The sequence below is a fragment of the Ammodytes marinus genome (genome assembly GCF_949987685.1).
Source record: "Ammodytes marinus genome assembly, chromosome: 4".
Lineage (NCBI taxonomy): Eukaryota > Metazoa > Chordata > Actinopteri > Uranoscopiformes > Ammodytidae > Ammodytes > Ammodytes marinus.
Window position 1 is genome coordinate 16,591,624 of NC_137233.1, and position 27,394 is coordinate 16,619,017.

General features: G+C 41.1%; 1 protein-coding gene across 1 annotated transcript in view; it reads left to right on the forward strand.

Moving 5' to 3' along the window:
* The first annotated feature begins 6,282 nt into the window (after positions 1-6,282).
* LOC307249392 (sodium- and chloride-dependent GABA transporter 2-like) overlaps positions 6,283-27,394 on the forward strand; it is a 39,556-nt gene continuing 18,444 nt past the window's right edge. The window contains exons 1-6 of the mRNA XM_080026082.1: positions 6,283-6,511; positions 6,827-7,011; positions 9,854-9,988; positions 21,108-21,248; positions 22,185-22,272; positions 26,875-27,007. Coding sequence (XP_079882208.1) covers positions 6,504-6,511; positions 6,827-7,011; positions 9,854-9,988; positions 21,108-21,248; positions 22,185-22,272; positions 26,875-27,007 — 690 coding nt within the window. The 5' untranslated portion in view covers positions 6,283-6,503. The remainder of the gene's footprint in view (positions 6,512-6,826; positions 7,012-9,853; positions 9,989-21,107; positions 21,249-22,184; positions 22,273-26,874; positions 27,008-27,394) is intronic.

Genomic DNA, 27,394 nt, shown 5'->3' on the forward strand with positions numbered 1-27,394 from the left:
AGGAAGGCCAAATGTTCTAGATTTACACACAGATTCTTCACAAACTTCTGATTGGGATTTTATTTGTCCTCTTATCTAACATTACGTACAAATCTAACATTCTTTCTTCAAATTAATGTGTGCCAAAAGAAGAAAAAAGCACTTTTTAAATTTGTGCTCCGTGCTCAGATTTTGCGCCCACAAAACATCAAAGAGGAATCATTGATGGAAAATAACCAAAACTGCTTTCAGCTGTTGCTGTGACACGACATGTCATCTGATTTTATAGAGGGTGACCAATCCTCTATGAAATTCAGCTGACACGTCTCAGCTGACGCTTCTAGGGAAGACTGCAGAAAGTTTAGCATTCGAAACATGTCAAGTTACCTAAAGTTAATACTAATCTGTATACAAGAACATTCAAGTTAGTTTTTGGTCTACGTTTTGACACAGAAGCGTAACATAACCTGAAATCAATAACTTTTTGTTTGATACTTTGAAAAAGAGGAAGGCCAACTTTTAGCTGACATCCTTGATCGTATTTGCAAAGATATCGTCATGATTTTTTGGAAAGGTGTTTACATTTTTGCAATAATAGGTACATTATTGTTATGTCCATCTAAAATCAGACCAACGTGTGCTATTGAAATAGTCTATAGAGCTCCGGGCTTAATGTTTTTAATCGCCTGTCCTGTAAATCGGCCATGCTATTATTTATTTTTTCGGGGACAATGTTGAATTTTCAATCTTCATAATGCGATTTTAGCTATGAAAGTAAAAATTAAAAAAAAAAAATCTTGATTGTCAGATACTGTTTTTGCTTATCTCCCATTAACAGTGCCATACAGTGAAGGCGACCACTGCCCGAACATAGATTCAGTTTTAGTGTGACAAACTTTTCTAAAACAATGGCGTTGTTTCATACAGTAATAGGAAAGTTTCGGCTAACTTCTCTGATAATTGTTAAATGTGGTTTTATGGTCATTTAAAAAACATGTGTTTACTATCTTTAATAACGCAGTAACCTCACCTCCACCCAAACCAGTCAACAATGATGATGGTATCATTACCAAATAATTCCTGTGTTTACGGATTAATAATCCAAATAAAATGTTTTTGTTTTCTTTTTTATTCTTCACAAAACCCTCATCTGATGTCATTACCACGTCCATCCCATCAATCATCGCTCATTGCTTTTAAGTCGTTAATGATGGTATCTAAAGCATTTCATTTTCATAACCCTCAGTGTTTATGCCCGAGGCTTAATTCACACAGGTGTCGGTGGAGTGATTAAGCTTCTGACTGCTTTGATTTGTTCTGCCGATGTTATCTGCAGTGCAAGAAGCCACAAGTCCAGATACCATCTGCTGTCACTGAGTTCATCACACTTAATTTATTGTGTGGCTTGTTTTAAAAAAAGGGCTTGCTCTCTGTTTACTGTGCAAACATGAACGCCTTTAACTTAAAAGTCCATTGAAATATTTTTTTTTCGCTGTGCCTTTCATGCTCAACCTGGAAACATTTTCATTGCTGACTTTGAGGGCGACCTGTTGTGACTTTTAAAAGGGTTTTTTGTCAAAGTTGTTTCATAATTCAAGTTGTATTTGAAAGAAAAGTGCCAACTACAGATTGTTTTACACCACACTGTATTTTAAAGTTGTCTATTAAATGAATATTGTGACATAGGCCTATTGTGAAATATGCTGATTTGCTTTTCTTCCCAAGTTAGATTAAAAAAAAATCGATGCCACTCATGTCTTAATGCTAATGTTGTGATACAGGCGATTCGCTTAGCTTTGCATGAACACTGGATTCGGGGGTAAATAACTAAACTGACTCCACCTTTCAGTGCCTCCAATGTTTAAAAATTCAAACAACCAGCAGGAATTCCAGAGAAATAGTTTGACATATTAATTCCCATTTGATCGAGAGTGGTATCAATCTTGTCATTCAACTCTTGGAAAGAAAAGTGAGAAAAAGCATGTTTCCAAAAACTGAACGATTACTTGGAAGGTTGTAGAAATTGAAATAGAATGCTTCCTCAGTTGTTGAATAAACGAGACATTATATTGATAATCAGAGAAATGGCCAAACACAATATGAATGTGTTGAATGATACCTACTGCGTTCTGTAGCATACAATGTTAATTCTGAGTAAAGATTACAGTGCGTTTGTCATCAATATGTCACGGGGTGCACTCCGTCGGATTATTTCTCATCAGCTGTCATTTCTTTTCATTCTGCTAAAAGAATTTGGAAATATTGATGTCTTTGTTTGCTTTTCCAATTTGTAACAACTGTGACAGAAATTATATTTCAGGAATAGATTATGAAAATAGAAAGAAAAGCTAAATGGCTTGCACCACAGTGCTCATCATCTTCTCTCATGTGATTCTGTACATTATCTTTAAAGAAATCTCCCACATATCATAATCTACATGACATATTGTAAAACCTCAACTTCCTGTCCATGTTATGAGATAGATCTCTGTCAAAAAAAATGCAAGTATTAGAAAACTGTAATATCTCTTTTATTGTGTTTTTTTTCTTTTGTTTTTGTTGTTTTTTAAAATCTGAATTGTTTTTTGTCTGGTATGAGGGTGACATCGCCACCAAGGAGCGATGATGTACATGTACGGGTCTGAGCTGTACATTTTTGTGACAGCTTTGTGTATTTACTTGCAGGTTGCATCGGGCCTATACCTTTGTGACTCTTATATCAATTTATGAATCGAATGAGTGCCAATTATGCTCAAGCATGACAATATCTGGGACCTCCGAGGAACTGCAGGTTCTCTCTGACTCATGGCTGTTCCAGACACTCGTGATTATGAATGCACAGTTGAAGGTTTGAACCATGCTGAATAATATTGCTGAAAGAGGGGAAAAAACTTATTTATGTTTCTTCAAATATTTGTTGTATGTTTCTGTGTCCATCCATGGCTTTTAAAATGAGTATGCAGTGATGGTTAAAGAGGTGAATATAAAGCTGATTTGCTTAATTTGTTTGGACTGTAAAAAAGAAACATTTGGGTCCCTTACATTCTGAAGTCATTCCACACACAGATGCGTTGTATGTTATCTGACGACCTCCCAATCCCACCCTGTCCCAAAACAAAGTGAGCCAGACATTTGGTGGATTTGACCCTGAATTTGATCAATTACAGAGTGTGGATTTGTCCCAAAATGTACAAGTAAATGTTATTCTAATATTAAAATTAAGCTATGAAAATATATAGTTGTGCACTAAACGGTGTTTTCTTTAATGTCTCAAAAGAATAAATCAATGTATTTGAGCAAACAAAGCATTTCCCCTCCAGGGTCGTGCCTCTTTAATTCATACTGTCCAATTTTTAACTACAACATTTACAAAAGGTTAAGGTATTATTCTTTTTGATGATGATGATCGAACCGAATCACTGTTGGAGGTGAGATGCTTTATTTTCTTTAGTCTATTCGTAATTTTTGAAAGAAAAATGTAAGACATCTGTAATACAGACCTGTTTTAAATGTGTGTTAAACAATACTCCAGCCGTTGTGTGGATCCATCCTCCTGAGAAGCAGCTGACAAAAGCTGTGGTGGACGTTTGTACCCTGAGGAGAGAAATGATAACTGTGTGAAGTCCTCTTAAAGCAGAACAACCTGCTCAGGAAATACCTATTATTCCAGAGCAACACTGATGATGTGTCCAAGCCTGTGCATCAGTAGATGTATTGTTAACTATTATTCCAGAGGACATAACATTAACCATTCCCCAGAAATTAATTGTAATTAAATTTTTTTGCAGCTGATTAACTTCTTTTGAGCATGTCATTAGTGTCTGCCAGTGTGTAAACCACTTTAATAATTTGATGTACAGAGAGCATGGTCCTAGTTAGCTCTAGAGAATTACAGCAAACTGTAAATACATGCCTAAAATAGTAGCTGTCTTGTCTTGTGTTCGTATGTCTGTCTTGTTTTATGGTTATTGAATAATTGTATCAAAAGAGGATCCTCAAAAATAAAGCGAAGCTTTTATTGTTTCTACTATACTCTTGGCATCACCAATCTTAAGTCTGGAGGGTTTTGACTTAACTGAAACGCTCAATTATTCATTTTGTTGTAACAGAACACAGGTAGATGGACAATGCCTGTTCTTAGCATCATGAAACTCGCCCCGTAGTTTGTCATTTAAGGGTTGGGTTTCTACCTGCCCATTAAGTGTACCTGAAAGATGAGAAGTTGTTATTCCAGTTTCCCACTGATGTTTTTACTAGTAACACCTCACAGTGTAACAAACAGGAACAGGAAGAGATTCACATTATGCAAAACATGCCACAGGGTTGTGTAAGTGGTTCACATTTAAAGGAAAATACATTTAAGAAGCATACAATAGGATAACGTAGCTTCCAAATGGTAGATGAGCATACATAAATGAAATATAAATGTATAGATGGTCCTAATCCAGCACTAATGGCAAATATGCAACCTGTGGTTTGAGGATTATTACCCCTGACATATTTCATATATGATCATTTAACCACATCAACAGCCACAAATGAATGTGATTTGGTGTATTTTTAGTCAATATCTGTTGTGTTGTTGTTCTTGGTGTAGTAGTTAAAGGGCTAGTGCTAATCAGCACCAAACACAAAGAACAGATGAGGCTGATGGGTCATTAGTTTTTGCAGGTATTTAGTTATAAGTGCAATATTATCAGTTATTTTATTTTACCTGAAGATGGTGCTAGGAGACACTCAGGGGATCATCAAAGTTGATACAATTTATGCTGAGGGGGACACGAGTGTCTGTACAAATTTCCGTGGCAAACTATCCTTTAGTTTATGAAATATTTCACATGCACAAAAAACACACAAAAAAAAACATAATCACCAGCCTGCTGGTGGTGCTAGTGAACTTGCAGGGGATCAAAATCATAAGGACTCATTGATTAGAAGAAAAATAAATTGTGCCAAAACAAATGGTAAAAGTTGAAATATTTCACTGGATTTAAAGTTGCAACAACAACCAAAAAAAGCACTGACTTGATTATTGGTTGGTGGAGGAATGTACAAATAATAATTACATCATATAACTAATACTAATATAATCATGTATCTGGATACACCTCAGATGTGTGGCCAACCAAATTTGTAGTATGGCTTTAGTCAAAACGACCTCAGTGGGGACAACAGGTATTCCTGGCCAGACCACCTGCTAACCACAGGATATACTGACACTTCCTCAGGGATGATAGCAAAGGTTTGATGTTCACTGGAGGTGGTTGTTTTGAACCTTATTTAGCCACGTTCCAAGAAAATATATTTGTGTTGCCTGCCCATTTCCTTAAAGACAGAGGGATGCTAATTAGGCATAACATGAGCTGGACTTCAGTCTGATGCGTTTCCTTAACAATCCAGGCAGATTCATCATCAAATTGGGTGAGTAACATTTACAGTGTACCATACTAACTGCAATTCTCATGGTTTTAAACTCACATTTAAAAGCTTTTTTGAGTTATCAAAACCATTTAATTAACATAATTGTAATCAAAATGAAATGTGCCCCTTTTTTAAAAAAGTAAATTCGTAAAATATATTTAAATTTCATATTTCAATGGCAGCATCATGGGATATTTACAACTCTGAGATGAGATTAAATTGTATTGATGCCAGTAGCATGAGAAGTGCAGTAAAGTTGACAACTAGAAAAACATGAAAAAGGGAAGTCAGTCGAAATAACTAATTAAAAATGATTTGCTTTGTGTACAATAGGCAAGGCACGTTTATTTATATAGCGCAATTCAGACACAAGGCCATTCAAAGTGCTTTACAGGGGCGAGATTAAAACACATAAAACACATTAGAAAACATTGAAAAGCGAATGAAAAGAAGTAGAACATTTAAATTAAGTAGGATGAAGGTAGCAAAAGTAACATAGAAAAATGTACAGCTATGCGATTGGGCAGTTAAATATGAAGAGAAAGATTTGAAGTAACCATAATAATGAATGAAGAAGCAGCAGTCGCATGTAACTGTACAACAGTAATACGATGCTGTATGCAACAAGTGCAAATACAACAATGCAGTAAACAGTAAACAGTACCTTGTTGTTTGCATGCAAGAATTCCTCTTGCTATTGTTGAATGATTTACTACCGATAGCGGCTAATTCCCATTTGGCAGATGACTGGAGCCTGAGTACAGCCACTAACATAAGAGAGACGGCTCAGCTGATTTGGTTTAGTTGTTTGCAACTGTGCTAATCTCAATGCCTCAAGGCTCTCCTATCTCAGTGGAAAAATACAGCAAGGAAGTGGTATACCTTGGATCTTTATCAGACTTTTTCTAGTGAGTTGGGATGGTATGCGGACCAATCCCACAATAAATAGGTCATAGAGGAGCCAAAGGAAACCATCGCCACTTTGTTTCTCACTCTGGCACTGCTCATGACATGTTTTTGTAGAGATCCTGTGGTGTACCCAGCTCAGAGGAATACAGATCAGTTTGTTGTTGCTGGCAACTCTTGGGGGAGGGTGCTTTGTGATGGAAGGGTAAGTACCTCACTATGTTTCTGTTTTACACTTGGCTGCTAAATGCCTCGCTTTCATTCTCAAATGTGTGCAGCTTTCGTAGACACACTTGCCGGTGAAAACTTTCCACTCCTTCTAATCCTTCAGGCTTTTTTTTTTTAACAAATAAAGCCTATGAGAAGTGCCAAATCATCAGCTGAGCAAGTTTGTCTTTGTGCACAACCAAAGGTCTGACAGCCTTCGTCCTATAAATATTGCTCAGGGGGATTGAAATTTCAGGTCAGATTTAATCCTTTGTTTCGTTATTAAACTCCTGCTGTTCCTCAACATGTCAAGGGAACTCCTTAAAGGAAACAGCCATGAGAATCCCAGTCAAGATGCAAGTCTGGTCAAGAAGACTCAGTTGTTGGACCGTGGCCAGTGGGAGAGCAAGTTGGAGTTCTTGCTAGCTGTAGCAGGAACCCTGGTTGGGCTGGGAAACCTCTGGAGGTTCCCATATTTGTGTTACAAAAATGGGGGAGGTAAGCAAGATTCTCGTTATTAAAAAGTCCTATATGTACTCTCCTGCATAAAGTCAGGGAAGTGCACTGAATAATAATGCAATGCCAACATAGAGGGAAAAAAAGCTTTCCTCTTAGTGTTAAATAAGAAAGTTGCTTTTCTCTCTCTCTGAGAAGCCAATTGAAGTTCGAGGGACAAAGGAGTCCATTGACAGGGTTTGACACTAAGGTTTCAAAAGCACTTGCCCATAGGGAAAGTACAGGTAATGTTTTACTTGCCCGAATGTCGTGTTCACTTGCCCAAAAAAACTGTTAAACAATGATATACTGTATATAGGCTAATTAAATTATACATTTTAGCTAACCGTATCTCTTAAATGCAAACACAGTTTACTAGTCTCATCCTGACCACATACAACCAACAACAATTCATATAAGCCTAGATGTCATGACATCACACTACACCAAGCGCTTGGTCCTGCTGCAGCATCGTAAAAGGGCCTCTTTTTGCCATGCTCCTAGCCTGGTTTTGGGGGTCTCAGAAAACTCAGTCTAGCTCAGAGTCAAGCTGAAGGTAAGCTTCCACACAAAAGTGTTCAGAAAAATTTTACTTATTTTACTTATTTAACACGGTCACATTGTGCGAAAAAGTGATAGGCTGCCATAAAATGATTAAAGTCCACCATGTTAAAGCTATTGCCCAGTTATACTGTAAGTAGGGAGGGGGATCATTCATTTCTATTCATATTGATACCATTATAAAGACTCGACAATCCAAAATCTTTTGTTAAAAGAGAACTGGTATTATTGCTTTAATTGCTTATAAGATTAGAAGAGCTAGGATAGGACTTTAAACAGGTCATAATTCCATATTTAGGCCTACTAATAATTTTATATTGCTGGGGAAACAAGTTTTTCACCCAAACTGTATTATTCAAGCTTCTCACGAAAAACTTAAATTTCTTTTACATTTGAACACATCACGTCATTTTATTGACCTGTGCCTAGTCTCGCAAAGCCAGACCAAACTACAGCACGTAGTATGGTCTGGAAGCACTCTGTTTAGAGCCGTCTATTCGGGTGGGGAAACCGGGGGAAACTGGACTAGCCTGTTTGTATTTGTTTAAACCAATCACAATCATCTAGGGCGGGGCTAACCCCGGGAAGTAGCAGCGGTGTCCTGCAAAATAGTGCCGGGGGGGACTTATTTTGATGGAACGTCTTCACGTCCAGAGACTGTCAGAGAAATGGCTAAACCCGCAAACGCCACACAAAAACTATTAAAGACAAAAGGAATATACATAGTGTGTTGCTTTCTAACCAGCAGACACCATACACTTTAGCCCCCGAGGAGCTCACGGGATAACTTAACCGGAGTTAACTAGCCACGTAGTGTTATCTCTGGTAACATTATCATCGGCGGTTGAGAGGACGGCTACGGCGGTCGAGTAGAATTTTTAGCATTCGAGAACTTATGTCACCACCTCCTATCGCTGTAGTCAGAGCCGTAGTCCGTCTGTTTACAGGCAGAACAGGGTTTTGACGTTGTGAGCGCTACACCAACTGCAGCAAGTAGCCGTAAGAGTTGCTAGGTGATAGTGGAAGCCGTTGGAATCTTTCCCCGTCGCTAAAACACCGCTGCTTAGTCCCTCACCAAAGAAAGGGAACGGCGGATCTTAATCTAGCTGGTTATAAGGTCCGGTGCTCAATTCAAACCCCCACGCTTCATTTTCCAGAGTTTATGAGGGTATTTCTGCCCGGGGGTAGTTGTACAATGAAGTTGGACAGCTAGGCTAGGCTAAGTTAGGCTGCGTCCCGGACCGCCGCCGCCAATATTATTATCCCGAAGTATAGCCACACTTTATTTCTGTCTACAGTAATGTGACTTCTCACACCCTGTGTGTGTGTGTGTGTGTGTGTGTGTGTGTGTGTGTGTGTGTGTGTGTGTGTGTGTGTGTGAGAGCGCTGCACATAAGCACACGGGTTGACTGTGAGCGAATTGTTTCTGAATTTGAGGGGGATCACAATAGGGGAAAGCCAGCAACCGGAAAAGGAGGGGGCTGCGTCAGGGCTGCGTTGCTTTTCGACGCAAGCGAATAGACGGTGGCGGAAGTGGTCATGCCAGACTAACCTGTGCCTAATAATAATTTTACTGAGCCGGCTTGAACACATCACATTTGAACGGTTTGCGATTTTTTTTAAAGCCAACTAGTTCTTATCCTGCAGATTTTAATATGGATTTAAAAACTATCAAATTTTTTAACTGCGGGACTTGCTACACAGTCTCTCGTTTGCGTTTGTTGATCACCGCTGCTTTGAATGAATGATGAGACGGTGCCGAGCTCGTCTGCAGCATGGTCTGCAGCGGCAGCGACTCAGCGGACAGATTTTTTATTTTTTATTTTTTTTTGGAGACAGAGTTGAAGCGGGTTGAAGGAGTTTCTTCAAGACAGTCGAAGGTACAACACTTGTACAGTCTATGATGCAGACCACTGATGGAATAATTCGCCAAAGTAAGCCTAATTAGTTGAAGATGACCCGACTCGATATTAAAAATGAGTTAGTGCCTTAGTGTCAACCACTGATCATTGATATAGCAGTTAAGAAGTTAGTCGTAAAAATCAGTGACAGTTTAACTTAGCTGGACATTCAGGCTGTCAGTTTTCAAGCTGTGTCTAGAGTCAACGAAAAGTTCTGAAACTTAGAGTGACAGTAACAGTTCTTTACAGGGCTGCTATACGCTTTAATGCAAAATCTCCTGTACCCTGCAAATAATATAAGAATGTGTGTGGCTAATACTTGCCCCAACAGAAAAGTATTCCTTTGATGCCATGCTTCTCATTTCTCATCATATTTCTCTCAGGTGCATTTTTGATTCCCTACGTATTGTTTCTACTGTCTTGTGGTATTCCAATGTTCCTCCTGGAGACCGCAATGGGACAGTTTACATCTCAGGGGTGCATCACATGCTGGAGGCACTTCTGCCCCTTGTTTGAAGGTCAGTATTTTAAACAGAACTGCATTATAAATAACTAACTAGTAATAGTTTGTCATACATACCAAAACACATCTTTCAAGGCTCATATTATTATTTTTTTCTTTCTTGGAGATGTATGTAAATGCATATGTTGGGACACAAATAAAGTTGTATCATTTAGTTAACATTCATAACAGTATTAAAACTCATTTGATAATTTAAAAAAACACATTCGGAAAAAGGTACAGAACTGAACGACTTATTTGACATTAAAGGTCACATATTATGCTAAATGCACTTTTTAAATGTGTTCTAACATATCCATGGGTCCACGGTGTGCCTAGAGACTGCCAAAATATAAAAAAAAATAAGAATCTCTCCTTTTCTCACTCCCACCCCTCCCCCCCCAATATACTCCAGTCAGAATTCTCGCCGACTATTACGTAATAGTCGGCACAGCCACATACCCATATTTTCTTTATATGTCCATGCTTCCCCCCCAGAAACGTCCACCTTGCACTAGTCTATGATAACCCCCCCATTTCTTATTGGTCCACGGCCCCGAGATCCGATGGAAAATTTTCCGAGCGACAGCCATGTTGTTTTCCCCGCTAAGCGACAAGATGCCCTTAGTACAGCCTGAATGTTACATACACCAACACAGAATGCTTTTGCTCATACTCCACTAATTTATCTTAACCACAGCAGTCTATTAATGCCTCGTTTTTAATAACACAACGGATAGGAAGCTACCTGTGCTTTTTTTTAAACGGTGAAACTAAAATAATAATTTTTATTGATAGTTTTGCCTGACTGGTGTATAGCTTTTAGTTTTGGGACAAGCAACCAGCTTTTGCTCATAACACGCTGTTTATATTCCCCACAGCAGTCTGAAAATGACTCGTTTTTAACATGACAAAGGATGGGAAGATATTCCTGTAGAAATCACACTTTGAAGCTACTGTTTTCACTGGTTTAAATCGTCTGAGTCTTATTTTTAACGTTAGCGCCCATGTAGCTTCGGTTGTAGCACCAAGTTTTGCTCCTAATACACTAACTTAGCTTTCCCCTTGCAGTCTAATAATGCCTCGTTTTTAATAACACAACGGATAGGAAGCTACCTGTGCTTTTTTTTAAACGGTGAAACTAAAATAATAGTTTTTATTGGTAGTTTTGCCTGACTGGTGTATAGCTATTAGCTTTGGGACAAGCAACCAGCTATGGCTTAGCTCCGGGTAAACACTGTGTTCGCAGTCCAGTGTTGCCAACTCTTCAGTAAGGAAAGTAGCTATTGGCTGTCCAAAAAGTCGCTAGAAGTCGCCAGATGACGTCATCGCCTAATTTGCATATTTGTAGACAGGGGTTTTATACAGTAATATTTGAATAGATGAGGTTCTAGTGTTATGAACGTTGTGATGTTGTAGGATATCATATGAATGAGACGAGCGGACAACTGTGTATCAGTACTGATGCTTTATCTCCGGGATAGCCATGCATGTCAGACTCGTTCGTGTACATACGTCATGACCCATACCATATACGGCAGTGTCGCAAACACTACATCACTCCTTTTTTTTTTAGATGTCTAACGTCACAACATTTCTGAATGGGCATACATGAACTTATGCATTGGTAACAGATGAGACCACCATTTACTTGTGGCTTCTAGTAAACAAAATAATATTTCACACAGTACCAAACAGTACACATATTTCTGGTTTCAAATATCAAATAAATGTGTTAAACCTGTGCTATAACATTCACAGTCATGTGCATGACAATCTCTGCATTATAAGTGCAAGTGTATTCGGTATGAACAGTCATTCGAAACAGCTGTCATGTCTACTGACAACAATATGAACTATGAACTATGTTGGCTTATTGCCTTTGACCAACATCTCACACGTAGTCCCTGAGGTATGGAGGGCGCTGTCGTATGGCTCTGGAGGGGTACCTTTGTGGCATTGGTGAGGCACCAGCGACAGTGTCACCCTCGTCCTCTTCGTCGGGATCTGATGGAATGTTCTGTATCTCTGGATTCACCCTTTTGAAGAAAGATGAATTGCGCGTAATGGAATGTCCATCTCTGGTCGCAGTGACCATTGAGCCCTTCACTTTTGAAACAGTATGTGGCTCGCTGTTGTAGGGTGTGGTAAGCTTGTTGTGCTTGGGTTGTTTGTGAAGCACCGTGTCGCCAGGAATGAGGGGGTGTGGTTTCGCGTGACGGCGTGCGTCTGAGTTGCGCTTCATTTTGGCCTTAGCTGTGTTGTCTCTGTCTCTGATCGTGTGGTCAATGTTCTTTTCGATGGTTGAGGTGAGTGTGGGGACCTTTGTGTGCATCTTGTACCGTAGTACTAATTCGGCTGGTGATACTTCCGTGGTGCTGTGAGGTGTAGAGCGATACTCACGGAGGAATGTGTTGAGTGTCTGCTTCCACGGGATGTTCACAGTCTCTGACACTCGGATGGCTTTCCCGAGTGTGCGCATGAAACGCTCTGCTGTCGCGTTGGCCTGAGGCCAGAGGGGTGTTATCTTCCGATGATGGAAACCTAGACAGTCAGCAAACTTGGAAAACTGTTCACAGTTGAATGGTGGACCATTATCAGTCTTGACCACTCGGGGTATACCAAACATGGAAAACACTTTGTCAAACACTGGGATAACTGTGTTAGCTGACGTAGACCTTATTATCTCAACTACAGGGTAGCGTGAGTACTCGTCTATAATAACTAAGAGATACTCTCCCGTAGGGAGGGGGCCATAGAAATCTGCACTGACATTAAGCCAAGGGGCTTCTGGTAGGTCTGACATTCTCAGGGGCTCTGACTGGGCTATGGGTGTGTTTGCTTGACATGCTAAACAGTTCTTTACAGTCTGTTCTGCTTTCTGATCGATGTCGGGGAACCATACCTTTGACCTGAGAAGTGTCTTTGTTTTAACAATGCCCTGATGTCCTTCATGGGCTAACTGTAACACTCTGTGTTCAAGGGACTCTGGGATGATGATCCTCGTGCCTCGGAGGATGATGTCGTTGCTGGGCAGCATGCTCAGCTCTTTGCTGACTCGGATGAATTTCTTCAGAGTAGCAGCATGCTGTGTGTTGTCGGTGATCCTGTGCCACGTGTTGTGTCTGATGTAGGAAGCGACCTCCTGAAGTATCGGGTCCTTGAGTGTTTCTCCTCTGATCTCGGCCAGGGTCATTGCTTTGGGTGTAGCATGGTGGGCGATGAAGTTCACATATTCTTCTGCTACCTTCCCTGCTCTTGTAGATTCTCCCATTGGTGTCTGGATGGGGTGACGTGACATGTAGTCGGCGGGGTTCTCTGCGCCTTTCCGGTATTCCACGCGAAAGTTGTAGGGTTGGAGTCTCAGTCCCCATCTCTCGATTCTCGCCGGTGGTTTTGATTTGGGGTTATTCCAGATCACTTCGAGGGCTTTGTGGTCTGTGACCAAGGTGAAGGGGTTTCCGTAGATATATAAGTGGAAATGTTCACAACTCCACACGATGGCCAATGCTTCCCGTTCAGTCTGTGAGTAACGTCTTTCCACATCACTCAGAGCACGGCTGGCATATGCTATGGTGTGCCTCACCCTTTTTTTGTCCATTTGATAAAGAATGGCGCCTAGGCCTACTGGGCTGGCATCCACGATCAGCTCTGTGTCCTTGGCTGGATCAAAGTACGCCATGACTGTGTCACTGGTGAGGCTGTCTTTGATTGTCTTTAGCGCCGCAGTGTGCGCCGGTCCCCAGCTCCATTGCGTGTCTTTTTTTGTGAGCTCGCGTAGTGGAGCGGAGACGGTGGCAAAGTCTGGTATGAATCGTCCGCAGTAGTTTGCCATGCCAAGAAGGCTTCTGACCTCCGACGGGTCCTGTGAGTCGTTGGCCTGCTTGATGGCGGTGACCTTTTTGGGGTCGGCTGAGATCCCGTCTGCTGAGAAAATTAACCCGAAGAATTCAAGGCTGGATTTGTCAAACTCGCACTTTTTGCGATTAAGTGTGAGACCTCTCTCTTTCAGTCTCTGGAACACCGCTCTGAGGGTGTCGTCGTGTTCAGCCTGTGTCTTGCCATGGATGATGATGTCGTCACTGACACCGCTGATCCCTTGTAATGTCTGGCATATTGCGTTCTGGAACACCTCCGCTGCAGACGATATTCCAAAGTTCAGGCGTTTGTATCGCCTCAGACCCTGGTGTGTGGTGAAGGTTGTGATGTATCTGCTGGCCGGGTGAAGCTCTAACTGATGATACCCGGCAGTCAGGTCCAGCTTGGAGAAGACCGTAGCGCCGTTGAGCTCATGGATGACGTCGTCCATGGTGGGTGTGATGTGACGTTCGCGCTGTATGGCGGTGTTGGCTTGTCTCATGTCGACGCAGATCCTCACTTTATCTGGGTCTTTTGGTTTGGGAGGCGTCACAATCGGGGAGACCCATGGCGTGGGGCCTGTGACTGTCTCTATGATGTCATCATTCTCGAGTTTCATCAGTTCGTCTTCGACTTTTTTCCGGATGTGAAATGGCACCTGTCTGTGTGGCTGACAGGTAGGCTGCATGTCTTTGTTGATGTGTAGCTTGACTTGACAGTCTTTTAGTTTGCCTATTCCCTGGAAGAGCTCTGGGTAACTGTCCACCAGCTCGTCTGCAACTGTTCTGCCGCTTGTGGAGGAGACGCTGTTGACTATTTTAATCAGGCCAAGCTCATCAGCTGTTTTGTAGCTTAGCAGAGAGCAGCCATCGCCGTCCAGCACGTAGAACATGCCCTTAGTCTTTTTGTTCCCCGCCTCTATGTCACAGTTGAATGCTCCAGCTATGGGCAGTGGTTTGGCGCAGCCATAGGGATATATCTTTACGCTGACTGTGGTGAGCTGGGGGCGCGGAGTCATTGTGTTGAAAACAGACTCACTGATAATATTCACTGCAGCTCCAGAGTCTATGAGTGCTGATATCTTGGTATCGTTGAGCTTGATGCATGTCTGTGGCTGCATATTGTCACTGTTGCTGTTTAATACAAACACATATTTCTCATCGCTGCTAGACGAGTTATAGTCATAATTTTGCTCTGTGCTGGTCACATTGTACACTTGGGTCTGTGTTGTTTACCTTTCTCTCTGTCTGCGTCTTTTGGTACACACCCTTTGGTTGATTCTTGTTGCTTAGATCTGCATTGTCAAGCAAAGTGATTCAATTTACCGCATGCTTTGCAGTCTTTGCCCCGTGCTGGGCAGTCTCCTTCATGTGGGTATTGTCCTCCACAGTTCCTGCAATTGTTGTTGGGCTTGCCTCTCCCAGTGTATTGGCTGGACCGCCAATTCTGCTGGATCACATTCACTGATGCAGTAGCTATCTGTTCCATGCCCGCTGCTTGCTGCTCGGACAGTTCTAGCGACCTACCATGGTCGAGAAGGTCATCTAAGTCCTTGTCAGGCTCTCTCAGCACGCGTTGGCGCAGCCTGGTTGAAGTGCAGCTTTGAATCAGCTGTGCTTTGATCTCTTTGTCTGTGTCCGCAAACTCACAGTTCTTTGCAAGCATACGTAGTCTAGTGCAGTATGTGTCCAGATTTTCGCCTGACAGTTGCACTGCCTTTCTTTCATTTAATTTATTACGGCTCACGGCCATAGCACATGGCATGGAGCACAAAATTCAACTGAAATCATTACAAAACAAAACAATGGTGCACGGCAAGGAAAAACAAAACAAAACAAAACAAAACAAAAACATCACTTAAACAATGGCAAAACATTTCTCAAAAAGGCACCTGTTTTAACAATAACCCCTGGGTCTGAACATGTAAACTTGATATTGAGTGTTCTTTTTGGGGGTGAAGTACGATTCGAGCCTTGCCTTTACGTCCGCATATTTGTCTCCCTCTTCTGCGAGCGTGTCGTATACATCATACACACGCTCTCCTGCTAGGTGCAGCAGCAGTGCCTTTAGCCTAGCAACGCCGGTGATGTTGACAGCAGTAGTGTAGTTTTCAAACCTCTGCACCCATTTGGTCCATCGCGGTCCCACCGAGCTTGGATCCATTTCTGAGTCAAATGCATGAAGTGCAGGAGTGTGCGCGAGCGACATGACGAGTGCGGCGTGTAGCGTTGGCCACTCAGTACTCGGAATGTTGGCTATGCTAACTGTGAAGCTAGCTAGAGTACCGCAGTCTACGAGACGTTTTATATTCCTCTTCTCTTCCGGACTTTATAGTTCCATATTTACCCTCGTCGCCAATGTGATGTTGTAGGATACCATATGAATGAGACGAGCGGACAACTGTGTATCAGTACTGATGCTTTATCTACGGGATAGCCATGCATGTCAGACTCGTTCATGTACATACGTCATGACCCATACCATATACGGCAGTGTCGCAAACACTACAAACGTGACAATTACATAAACAACCAACGTGGTAATGTTAAGTCTAGCAGTAATCATACATGCTCATGGTTTAAAAAAGCACTGCATAACATTTTGAATTGCACTACTCGTAGACTGTAGAAGAGGTGGGAAAAGCTGCTAACTGCTAATAGTGATGCTAACGGAACACGAGCGGAGAGGTGTATCTCCTGCTCTGACCGCAGCTGGGAGGGGCTGCTGCGCGAGGACCGGGCCGTCTGTCAGTGCTCTGTTACGGGGGACGGGCCGGGAGGCTCCCGCTGCTCGTTGAGAAGCGTTAAATGTGATACTTGCTTCGGCGAAAAAGTCACCAATTACACCAGAAAAAAAAGCTAGATTTGTCGCTTGTCGCTGTTTTGAAAAAAAAGTCGCCAGGGGGGCTGAAAAGTCGCTAAATATAGCGACAAAATCGCTAAGTTGGCAACACTGTCGCAGTCACGCAGTGTCTCTCTAGTATCTCGAGAGCATGGCAGAGACGGTGGGAGAGCCCCATGGACATATAAAGAAAGCCCGGCAGAGAGGTGGGAGGGGCCAGCCAGATCGCACAAATATAGATCATCCTGAGACCAAAGGACAATCAGGGTATAGAGCAGGGCTATTCAATAGGCGGCCCGCGGGTCGGTTCCGGCCCGCAAAGGAAATTTTTTTTTATAATTTTTTTTTTTAGTGGTGCACAATTAATGTACTAGCACGTGCGATGTGTGCTTTTGCATGGTCATAACTGCGCGAAAGGCCGCGATCTGCAGTAAATAAATGTGCACATGTGTCTCCAAGCGTTTCTCTATCAGCTGCTCTGTGTATGCAGCTTTGTGGGCGCGATTGTACCGCAGTGTAAGTATATGGTCCATTATTTGTATTTACTGTGTCTGCACAATATTGCACCAGTAGAACTTTGCATGTTTGCACAAAATGTGTACCTTCACATAGCAAACAAAATTGCACAACTGTAAAGTCAGTGTCTGTAGTTTTGCGCCGCGCCTCCCATGACCCTGGACAGTGACCCCTTGACAAACACATTTTTGGGTGGGAACACTGTAAGGCAGTGTTACTCATTGCGCGGCTCGCATGGCAGTAAAAAAATACTGTGAAATGATCATGCAGTTAATACAGATATTTCATAAAACCATTAAAAACAAACAGATCTATAACATTAAACCTGTTAAACTAACGTGGCTGCTCTCTTACAAATACTTATTAAAATAATAAGTCAACAGCGGCGTTACAAGGTGGAAATACAGACTAGAAAATATATTTAAACTTGCCCTACGCAGACTGACAGCGGGGTTGCCAGATTTTCGGTTTTCATGCATTACAAGGGAGAACGTGCTCTCTATGCTACTGTGGGCAAAAAGAAAATAACTCGCGGCCAATAAAAATATGTTATCACAAGCATGCTCACGAATATGGAGTATATTAAATAATTTGCAAAAAATAGATCTCGTTTTATATAGCTAAATTGGACATTTAAATTGGAGGATACTAACAACCTGGCAACCATACGCACGGTACCGCAACAACGCTAGCTTGGATGCGATTTCAACATTTCATGCTGGCTATTTAATTTAACTGGTGTTATAAGGACTAAGATTGACTGAAAATTTATAGATTTCTAGTCATAACCAGTTGGGCACCAGGTGGACAGATACAAAGCTCCACAAACGAGGAAAATTAAGTTGTTTTGGCTAAACTGCATATTGTATGTTCACTTTGATCAGGCAGGGTTCCCAATGTCTCTGAATTATTCCAGAAAAATAATAGGCTGCTAAATAGCTCACATAGGACACAGTTGAATTAGCTTCTTAATTTTCCTCTCATAGTGCACCTGATTGATGCATTTACCTTTTTGAAAGGTAAAAAAAAAAAAATTATTCCAGGGGGGTATTATATGAACACATCCATTTTGATTGATAATATGTCATTCATAATTTTTTTTTTTTACAAATATTTGAATAAAAAGTAGGATAATCATTTATTCTTCAATAGCTTCCATGTTATGTGACCCAGTGTCTCCAAATTATTCCAGATAATAGTACACAGTCACTCAGTTCTTCATTTTCCTCCAAAAGTGCACCTGATTGATGCATTCTGGGTTAAAAAGTACCACATTTTCTTCCGGGAGAGCATGCCCCCAGACCCCCCTAAGGACTGGGTTCCCTATGTCTCACAAAATTCTGTGGGAAACACTGGTTCATGAATTACATATTAATTAGCAGGCTTGCTTATGTATGACTGGATTTATAGCTTTTGATACTCTGCGGTAAAAATGGCTCTCCTGTTGACTTTGTCCTGTCAGTGCGTCTCCTGAAAAAAATTGTGAATACCACTGCTGTAAGGTGTTGCACTTAGAGTAGCCTACATTTATTTCTATGTTTTTTGATAAGCTGTTGGACTCTTAGTAAACCTAGGCCTACCTGTATTTTGATAAGCTGTTGCACTTAGAGTACATTTATTTCTATGTATTTTGATAAACTGTTGCACTTAGAGTACATTTATTTCTATGTATTTTGATAAGCTGTTGAAGAGTTAACCTATTGTGTTTTCCTGAACTGATAAGATTGTTAAACACTTAAACAACAGGCAGCCTATGTTAATCAAATAAGGATTTTTTTTGATAAGCTGGTGAACTCTATTTGATAAAATAAAGACAATATATGCACTCCTATGTCGTTGTAGTGTTTTACAGTATATGTAGCTACTGATGTGATGCTCATCAATTTTAGGCATTTTTTTCTGGCCCCTCATTTTGGATCATTTCCACCAACCGGCCCCCATTCAAAACTAATTGAATAGCCCTGGTATAGAGGCTTGCTACAATAAATGATCTGAACGGGTTTTTCAGCATACATCTAAAAAAATTACACCTAAAAGTATTAGGGACTACTTAGACCATATAAAATTGACAGCAAAGTGCATAATATGTGAGCTTTAATGTGGATATTTAGTTATGTGCCGGGACTGTTGTAGTGTAAAATTAATTGAACTTTATTGAATAATTATGCTATCTTTCGATTGTGGGGAAAACTTTGGAATTTGTGCATTGTAAATTTCCATAATATTCATAACAAACGTCAGACACAGGAGTTTATCCAGTTTATCCAATAGTGTGTCCGATCTAGTGTGACTGTGTACAATGTGTGAACAGAACCGTCAACAGGGCTTTACATGTCGCAGAGACACATGTCGCAAAGACACAGAGTGCTGCTGGTAGGCTAAGTGTCAAATAGGGATGGCCATTTAGAATTTTTTCTTTAACCGGTTAACCACAAGATTTAACGGTTATTAACTGGTTAACCGTTAAGATTTAATGTAGCCTATTTATGAAATACCTGAAACATTATAGCAGGGCTCCCGACCTTTTTTTGTCCCAAGGACCTGCATATTAATTTAAAAACAATTCAGGGACCAATAGCCAATACCTACATTTTGAGATTCACACAGCACCTTGTCTGTTGTGAGAAGAGGTCTAGTTTGCGAATGTAGGAGCAGAAAGTGAAATAAGTGACTGAAAAGGGACAAACACACACACACAGGCTTAGGGGATGGGTAGCCTACCTAAACCCGGTGCTAAGTAGTGCTGAGCAGTGAGCACGGGGCAACATTTATTGTATTGTATTTAACAGTATTGATAAGCTCCGACGTTATCAGTACTGCATAACGGTACTTTACGCTTTTGTTTATGACGGATTTTCGCTATTGATCCTCGCACACAAGCATGGCAGACTTCTCTGTGTCTGTGCAGGGGCACAGTGATCACTGCCTGTCTGTCACTCTCTCACACACACTCACTGAGACGGTGATAGATGCAGAACAGCATCCACCTCAAGAAGGCTAATGCTAGAGCTATGTTAAGCTAGCGGGAGCCCATGCTGTTAATTAAATTATACAAACACATGGCAGGGGAGTGTTGTGACCATAAGTTGTGACTTACTACCTTTAAGGAGCGTACCATGGACCTATTATAAAGTTGAGAGTAGCCTACACGACTCTTTTCATTCTTTACCGACAGTTGGCATTCTTACATCCGGTTTAGCGATATCAAAATATCAGTCCGGATTTCAGAGAAATTAAGACGATTTAATTTTTTTTTAACCGTTTAACCTTTAGTATTAACCGGTTAAAGATCTTCTTAAGGGTTAACCATGGACATCCCTACTGTCAAACAAAGTTAATGGATTGTTGGCATTAATTAAACTATTCTTTGTTCAACCAAGTCCCTGGAATAAACCTAAACCAACATGCGTTCTGACTCCACTGCCCTGCCTGCGGTCAAAAGTCTTTAAAAATAGGTCACACATTTTTTTATAGAGGGGGCGGAGATGGCAGAAGCAAAGTGATTACAGGGCCTGCTGGATCGCCAAAATAAGAGAAAGAGCTTCCCGAAAATCTACATAGTTTTTTGTGATGTGATTCGTGTCAGGTTGCTCTATAGCAGTTTTTAACAAGAAATTAAGACCAGAAAAGTAGTATAATAGGATCTCTTTAAAGCACTCTACACCTCCAAGAGGTGCTAAAATCTTAACGACCCATTCCACTTCTGAGCAGACATGCTTGTCCGGACCCGACTCACCTTCCTCAGAACAGCTGCATCAGCTAGCTTTGTCTCCAACTCCTGTTTGAATCTGCTTCTTAACATGCATGGTGCACCAATGCTTTAAACTGAGTGGTGACACATGACCAATCAGCAATCCAGATGGAGCTACAGTAGCAATGCTTTCTTTCTCACTCTGACCATGACATGTCCATCTCCTCAGGGATTGGTTACGCGACCCAGGTGGTGATTGCATATGCCGCAGTGTCTTACATCGTCATCCAGGCGTGGGCCTTCTTCTACCTCTTCTCGTCCTTTAGCGCAGAGGTTCCATGGGCCACCTGCAGAAACTCCTGGAACACAGGTAATAATAGACAGGTGCAGAAGTTAACTACATATGTGTCTACTTAACATTGGGTTTACCCGAGAACAGCCAACTTACTGTGTTTAATAGAGATCCTTGTAGTGGTGACACAAGGAATTACTTGAAGGTTTGCAGAAAAATGGGTCAAAAGCAGTGGTTGGCTATAGGCCTTCTTAAGGTGCCAACACACTGCACATCACCGCGCGGCGAGTTTACATAGAAAGTCAATGTATTTCTCGCGCCGCCGCGCGAATCGGCGGCCGGCGGCGAGCGGTTCACGCGGCGTGGCGCAAATGGGGCGGCACAGAAGTTGAAAATATTGAACTTTTCGCCGCCGGCCGCGCCGCGATAGCCAATCAGCGTTGAGCTCCTCCCGATGTCACTCGCCCAGCGGGAAGAAACTGGGCGTGCACATTCAATGAGTCATCGGGCGGCGGACACAAATGAGCCAAAATGATCACGCGGCGCGGAACCTGCGATTCGCGTGGCCAACCGCCGCGCCGTGGTGTGCAGTGTGTTGGCACCTTTACAGCTGATGAAATGGTTGGAGGCAGTTGAATAGGAGGCAGGTGATTCACAACAAGAGCGACACACACACACACACACACACACACACACACACACACACACACACACACACACACACACACACAGAGGCCAACAGGGGAAACAGAAGTCACAGAAGGAGAAGGAAACCCAGGGGAAAAAAGGGAAAACACCAGGCCACCGCCAACATTGTGTGTTCATTTTATACCTTCACTACAGCAGTAATGATGAAAGACCCAGAAGCTTGTGGGTCAGTCAGTCTTATTTGAATTTTATACATTTTGGGGACAGAGGGAATCATTTTGATGAGAATGTAGAACTGGGTCTGTCTTTTTGTTTTCAAATCCTATCTACACTGTGATCAATTGAAATATCTCCTTTTTTCCTCAGAGTCTTGTGTCGAATTTGATAAAAGAAATTTGTCATCCAACTGGACAGCAGCTGCGAACGCAACAACACCTGCAACAGAATTCTGGGAGTAAGTGTTATTCCCACCTACCTTTTCTTCATACGATGATATCTAATTCAACAATAAAAAGATTATTTTAGTTTTTGTCTTTCTCTGTCTTCCCTCTTTCTGTAAAGAGTTGTTTGCACCCGTAGATACAATTGGACACATACGTATTAGGAACATTGGTTCAAGTAATTCAACATGGGTCAACTGTGAGAGCATATCCATGTTGCTTAGTCTATTACAGTTCTGAGGAGTTTCCTATATCGGCCACCAGAGCCATGTTTCAGGTAGCAGGTTTTACATACTCTGAGTTTAATCTTGCGCTCTGAGTTGGTCAACTCAGAGTTGGTCAACTCAGAGCGCAGGGTTGATGAGTAACTCTGGGTTTTCGGTTTCAGAACAGTGGATCAGCGTTGGGTCAATCAACTCTGAGCATGTTCACTCTGGGTTGAGCGCGTGCGTAAAAGCCATCGTCAATGGATCGCTGATAACATGATTCACCATGGAAACAGAAGAAACAAATGCTTGATCCTCCCACTTCTCCACTTCTAAAAAAAAGAAAAAAACTTCTCCGCTCCTCCCATTAGAGTTAGAAATATTAACGAATGGGTTTATGGTATGGAGAAGAATTAACGGGGATATTATCTCACAACTCTGATCTAATCACCTCGGCCATTCAGAAAAAAACGGGGGAACATTTTTTCTCAATAGAATCATTACGCTTCCATATGAGAAGCAATCTATTTTAAGAATTAAGTTACGCATATCAGCTGCAGCAAAAGTAGGCTATTAAGCTTGCGCTGCACATCTTTGCTGACAGTGTTTTATATTCGCTGTATTATGTAGGCAAGCTATAATAAGGCCTACTGTGCAGTAAACAGACTGTCGCTTCTTTTAAATGGGGAGTGAAAGACATTAACGTTTGACACATTAGATGACAGTTTCCATTGATTGATTGATTTATTACCAGATCCCTCGTCCTCAAGTGATCACAGCTTAAATTATTATATTATTTCTATATTCATATAAGGCTATTTAACGAAGCTCGTCTGTGACTTTGGGATGACACAAGTGAACAGTAACGATCGCATGCAGCCGCATAATTACATTTCAACCTGACAGACATCTGTTCAGTGGCACAGACGTTAAAAAATGTCCTATTAATAAAAATATACATACAATACAAATAGGTTTATTAATCTGAATGTAGAGCCTGTTTACGATGCGTAAGGAGGCCGCCTATGAATGAACGAGAACTGAGAAGCTGAGAACAAGGCCACTGATCAGATAAATGATCGATCAAACGTAAAATCATCAGTACATGATAAAAACATCCCAATGGAGATTTCTATGGAGTGATTTTGCTTTAAACTGTACAGGGACGCGTTGTAACAGTGACTCTTTCTTCAGTCGGAGCTGCAGCGTAACAAACTCAGGGTAGGTCTAACCACCTCCCGAGCAGGTTAGAGCCACGGCGTATGTTGCCGCAGTAACTAGCCTCGTTCGACTTGCGCAGGTCTGAGCAAGACCTGCGCAACTATGACGCGTGTCTTGCTGAGCGCACAACAAAAATGCTGTGCGCTCAGCAAGCCGAGCGTCATAATTGCGCAGGTCTTAGCAAGACGGCGACATGTCGAACGAGGCTATTGACTCTCGGTTGCGCTGAACCTGCTACCTGAAACGGAAAACCGAGAGTTTCCACTAACTCAGAGCGAACAAACTCTGGGTTGCCTCAAAACCAGCTACCTGAAACAGGGCTCTGTTTGCATGGCGTATCAATGTTTTGGGTCAGAGCTGTACGCGGTGAACCATAACATTCTGGAGTATAAAGGAGATGAGATATATACAGCTAGCCTAAGTCTCTCGTAACAGGCTCCAAGGTTGTCACAGTGTCTGAGATATAGGAAGACACACAAAACAGGCATAACTTAACTATTCATCTTTACCATTAATATATATTTTTTTTATTATTATTCTTCCGGACAATTACACATAATACATAATTTTCTCATTGCATATTCATACATATTACTTTGTGTTATCGTCCGAAGGGAAGCAGGAGAAGCCAAAGGCTTATCGGGTCCCGCCCCCACTGCCATAAGATTCAGATACAGAGATACACAGCTACTAAAAAAATAAATATTAAAAAAAAATATTAACCATACTAAAGACTGAAAATGTCCTCACAAATATTGCCAAAGCATAGAGGATAATATAATTCAACAATAAAAAAAGTCATTTTTGTTTTTGACTTTCTCTGTCTTCCCTCTTTCTGTAGAGAGTTTTTTGCACACCATATATACAATTGGACACATATTAGGAACATTGGTTCATCAGTCCAAGTAATTCAACATGGGTCAACTGTGAGCTATGTTGCTTAGTCCATTACAGTTATGAGGAGTTTCCTATACCGGCCACATGTTTGCATTTTACTGTAATAGCAATGCCTTTAGTTCCACAATCAATCAAAATGTCAGCACACTTTGATTGATAAATTTAAACTATAATTGTTTTATGTCCTTCTTTGTGTTAATTGTTAGCATGCTAACACAATGCTAAAACATTGCACCTGCTTAATATCTGTGTGTTATGGTTGTCACTTTGAGCATGTTAGCATGCTGATGCTCAAATCAACTCAAACCACTAGAATTTCTGTAGTCTAGTTCTATGATTGACAGAGGCAACTTTCTTTCTTTCTTTCTGAGTTAAAATGGGCTAATAAGTATGAACTGAACACATTTCAACAAATTAATTTTGCTACGAAGTTACAGAGATCCAAACTTAAACAAAATAACATTTGTGATGGATTTGTTACAGTCGTCCACCAGCATTCAAGTATTTGGCCGCTACATACAAATACGTTTGGCAGCAAAGGCACAAAACTGGGCGTGGAAATTTTTCCACCTGGCTTTTGCAAAGTCATGGTCAGTATTTCTTAATAGATAACATGCAGCACATTTAGTACAAGATGTAGTTTAAGGCAGGGGCGTTTCTAGGTTTATAAAACATCCGGGGCTCAGCCCAAGAAGGAAAAGGCCAGTGCGTGTGCACAGCACGTGGCAAATGTTTTTGTTTGCTTTATTGCGCTTGCACATTTTTTCATAATGCTAAACAAAATAGAAAGGCAGTTTATTATAGCTTTAAAAAGCTACCTGACTGCTGTGCTGCTTATCCCCAGACATCTAAAGTTCCATTCAAGTTATTTCAAAGTAAAATGGATACAAGTGAGACAGACCTTACTTTACCTATATCAAGGGTGTCAAACTCATTTTCACAAAGGGCCACTCTACGATATGATAATCACACTAAGGGCCGACCTGGAGTTTACTGATATGCCTTCTTTTTAATCCAAAAAGTAAAAACAACATATCTATGAATACATTGTATACAACCTGCGTACATGGGCATAAGCTAGGTTTCATTTCAACATTTTGGAGGACTAATTATAGGTGGGGGTATTGGGGTGAATGTTTGAGCGTCAAACACTTAATTTCCTGCATTCTGGTAGATTTTTATCCATCGATCTGTGCCTTTTCTGCATCAGTTTATAGTGGACATTATAATTTTCTTCTGTGAAGGAAAAGACAACATTCAGGTTCCTTTTTTAGGAATCATGACTCAGCACCAGTGTACACTATTGATGACACTTTAGATTGGTAATGAAATGACAGCAACCATTGGAAATTAAAAGGGTGGGCTATCAGCTAACATTAGCTAGTTAGCTAAATTGTAACTTAAGGCAAAACTTAGGAGCCAGATAATGTTAGCATTCATCCAGACCCTTGACACAATCAATCACCAATATTAGCATGCTATTTAGCCAAATTGGCCTATTAGCCCACAGAAAACTGACATATTTTCTTAGATGCAAGTTCATCAATTCACGGCTTAAAATCCTGAGCTGTGGAACTTTCAACAGAAATTCCTAGAAGTAAGATACGTGAGTGTCCTAACCATCGGGAGTGTGTGCGACCTGCGGATAAGGCATGGACCTATAGGGATAAGGCACAGGCTCCTCATGCAGGAAAACGAGACGCCACTGGTTTAAGCAATGAAAACAATTGTCATTTAGATGCCACTGGAACAACTGGTTGTGTCTCTACGGGAGGATTTTCTTTCCTTCAAACAATTTCATGAAGTTGACTTTAGTTAGTTGATACTGTTTGAGAAACTGACTCTTTTCGAGACACTACACTTTCTGGCCAGCTACAAACTGACAAAAATGACTTATCACATCTTTCGTCCATGGCATATGCTGATTAATTTGGTTGCACACTGCACAGGGCTGATTTGTGTGTTGGGAATCACTCATGTTAAGCAGCATGATTGTAGATTAGTTTTGAAGTTGTATTGCTGTATTCAAGTGTTTTTAGAAATATCCCAATTACTCATTTCCAGCTGAAACTAATACAATGTATTTCCACAGGGCCAAACTCATTTGCTTGTTTTCAACATGAATACAGTGCAATGTCGTAATAAAGCCGTGTGATCATTTACATAGATCAGTGAGTCTTCACTATCATAATAACTTTCTTTATGAGAAATCCTGAATAAAAGTTCCCAGTGTGTTTGCCTCCAAACTGTTTTACTGACTCCACTTTGGGAATGTGTTGTGTTTCCTTACAGGAGACGAGTGCTTGGTATATCTAAAGGGATTGATGAGATTGGTAGCCTGAGGTGGGAGCTGGCCTTGTGTCTTTTACTGGCATGGATCCTGTGCTACTTCTGTGTTTGGAAAGGAGTGAGATCCACCGGAAAGGTAGGAAGTTGGAAGTCTTTCATATGGATAATTATGTATTATTTAAGTATTTTAGAGTTTGTTCATTTTACTCAAGGAATTCTTTTAACCCTTTTTTTCTTTTTCTTTTCATGTTATCTATATTAATTGGAAAAAATTTGTTTCCTCATTTGGTGTTTTGATGTGAGTAGTCTATTGTCGTCCTGGAGGAGATTAATTATGAAAAAATTTTCAAACTCAATTAGATATTTTCTTTTCGTCATTTTAATCCAAAATGAAGATGGACCTGCTTAGCATTTTCATACATGTTACAGGGCCTAATGGGATGTATTAGTATTCATTTGTCACTAATCTGTACAGTATGTTGTCAAAATGCATATACTGTAACACAGAGTATACAAGAACACC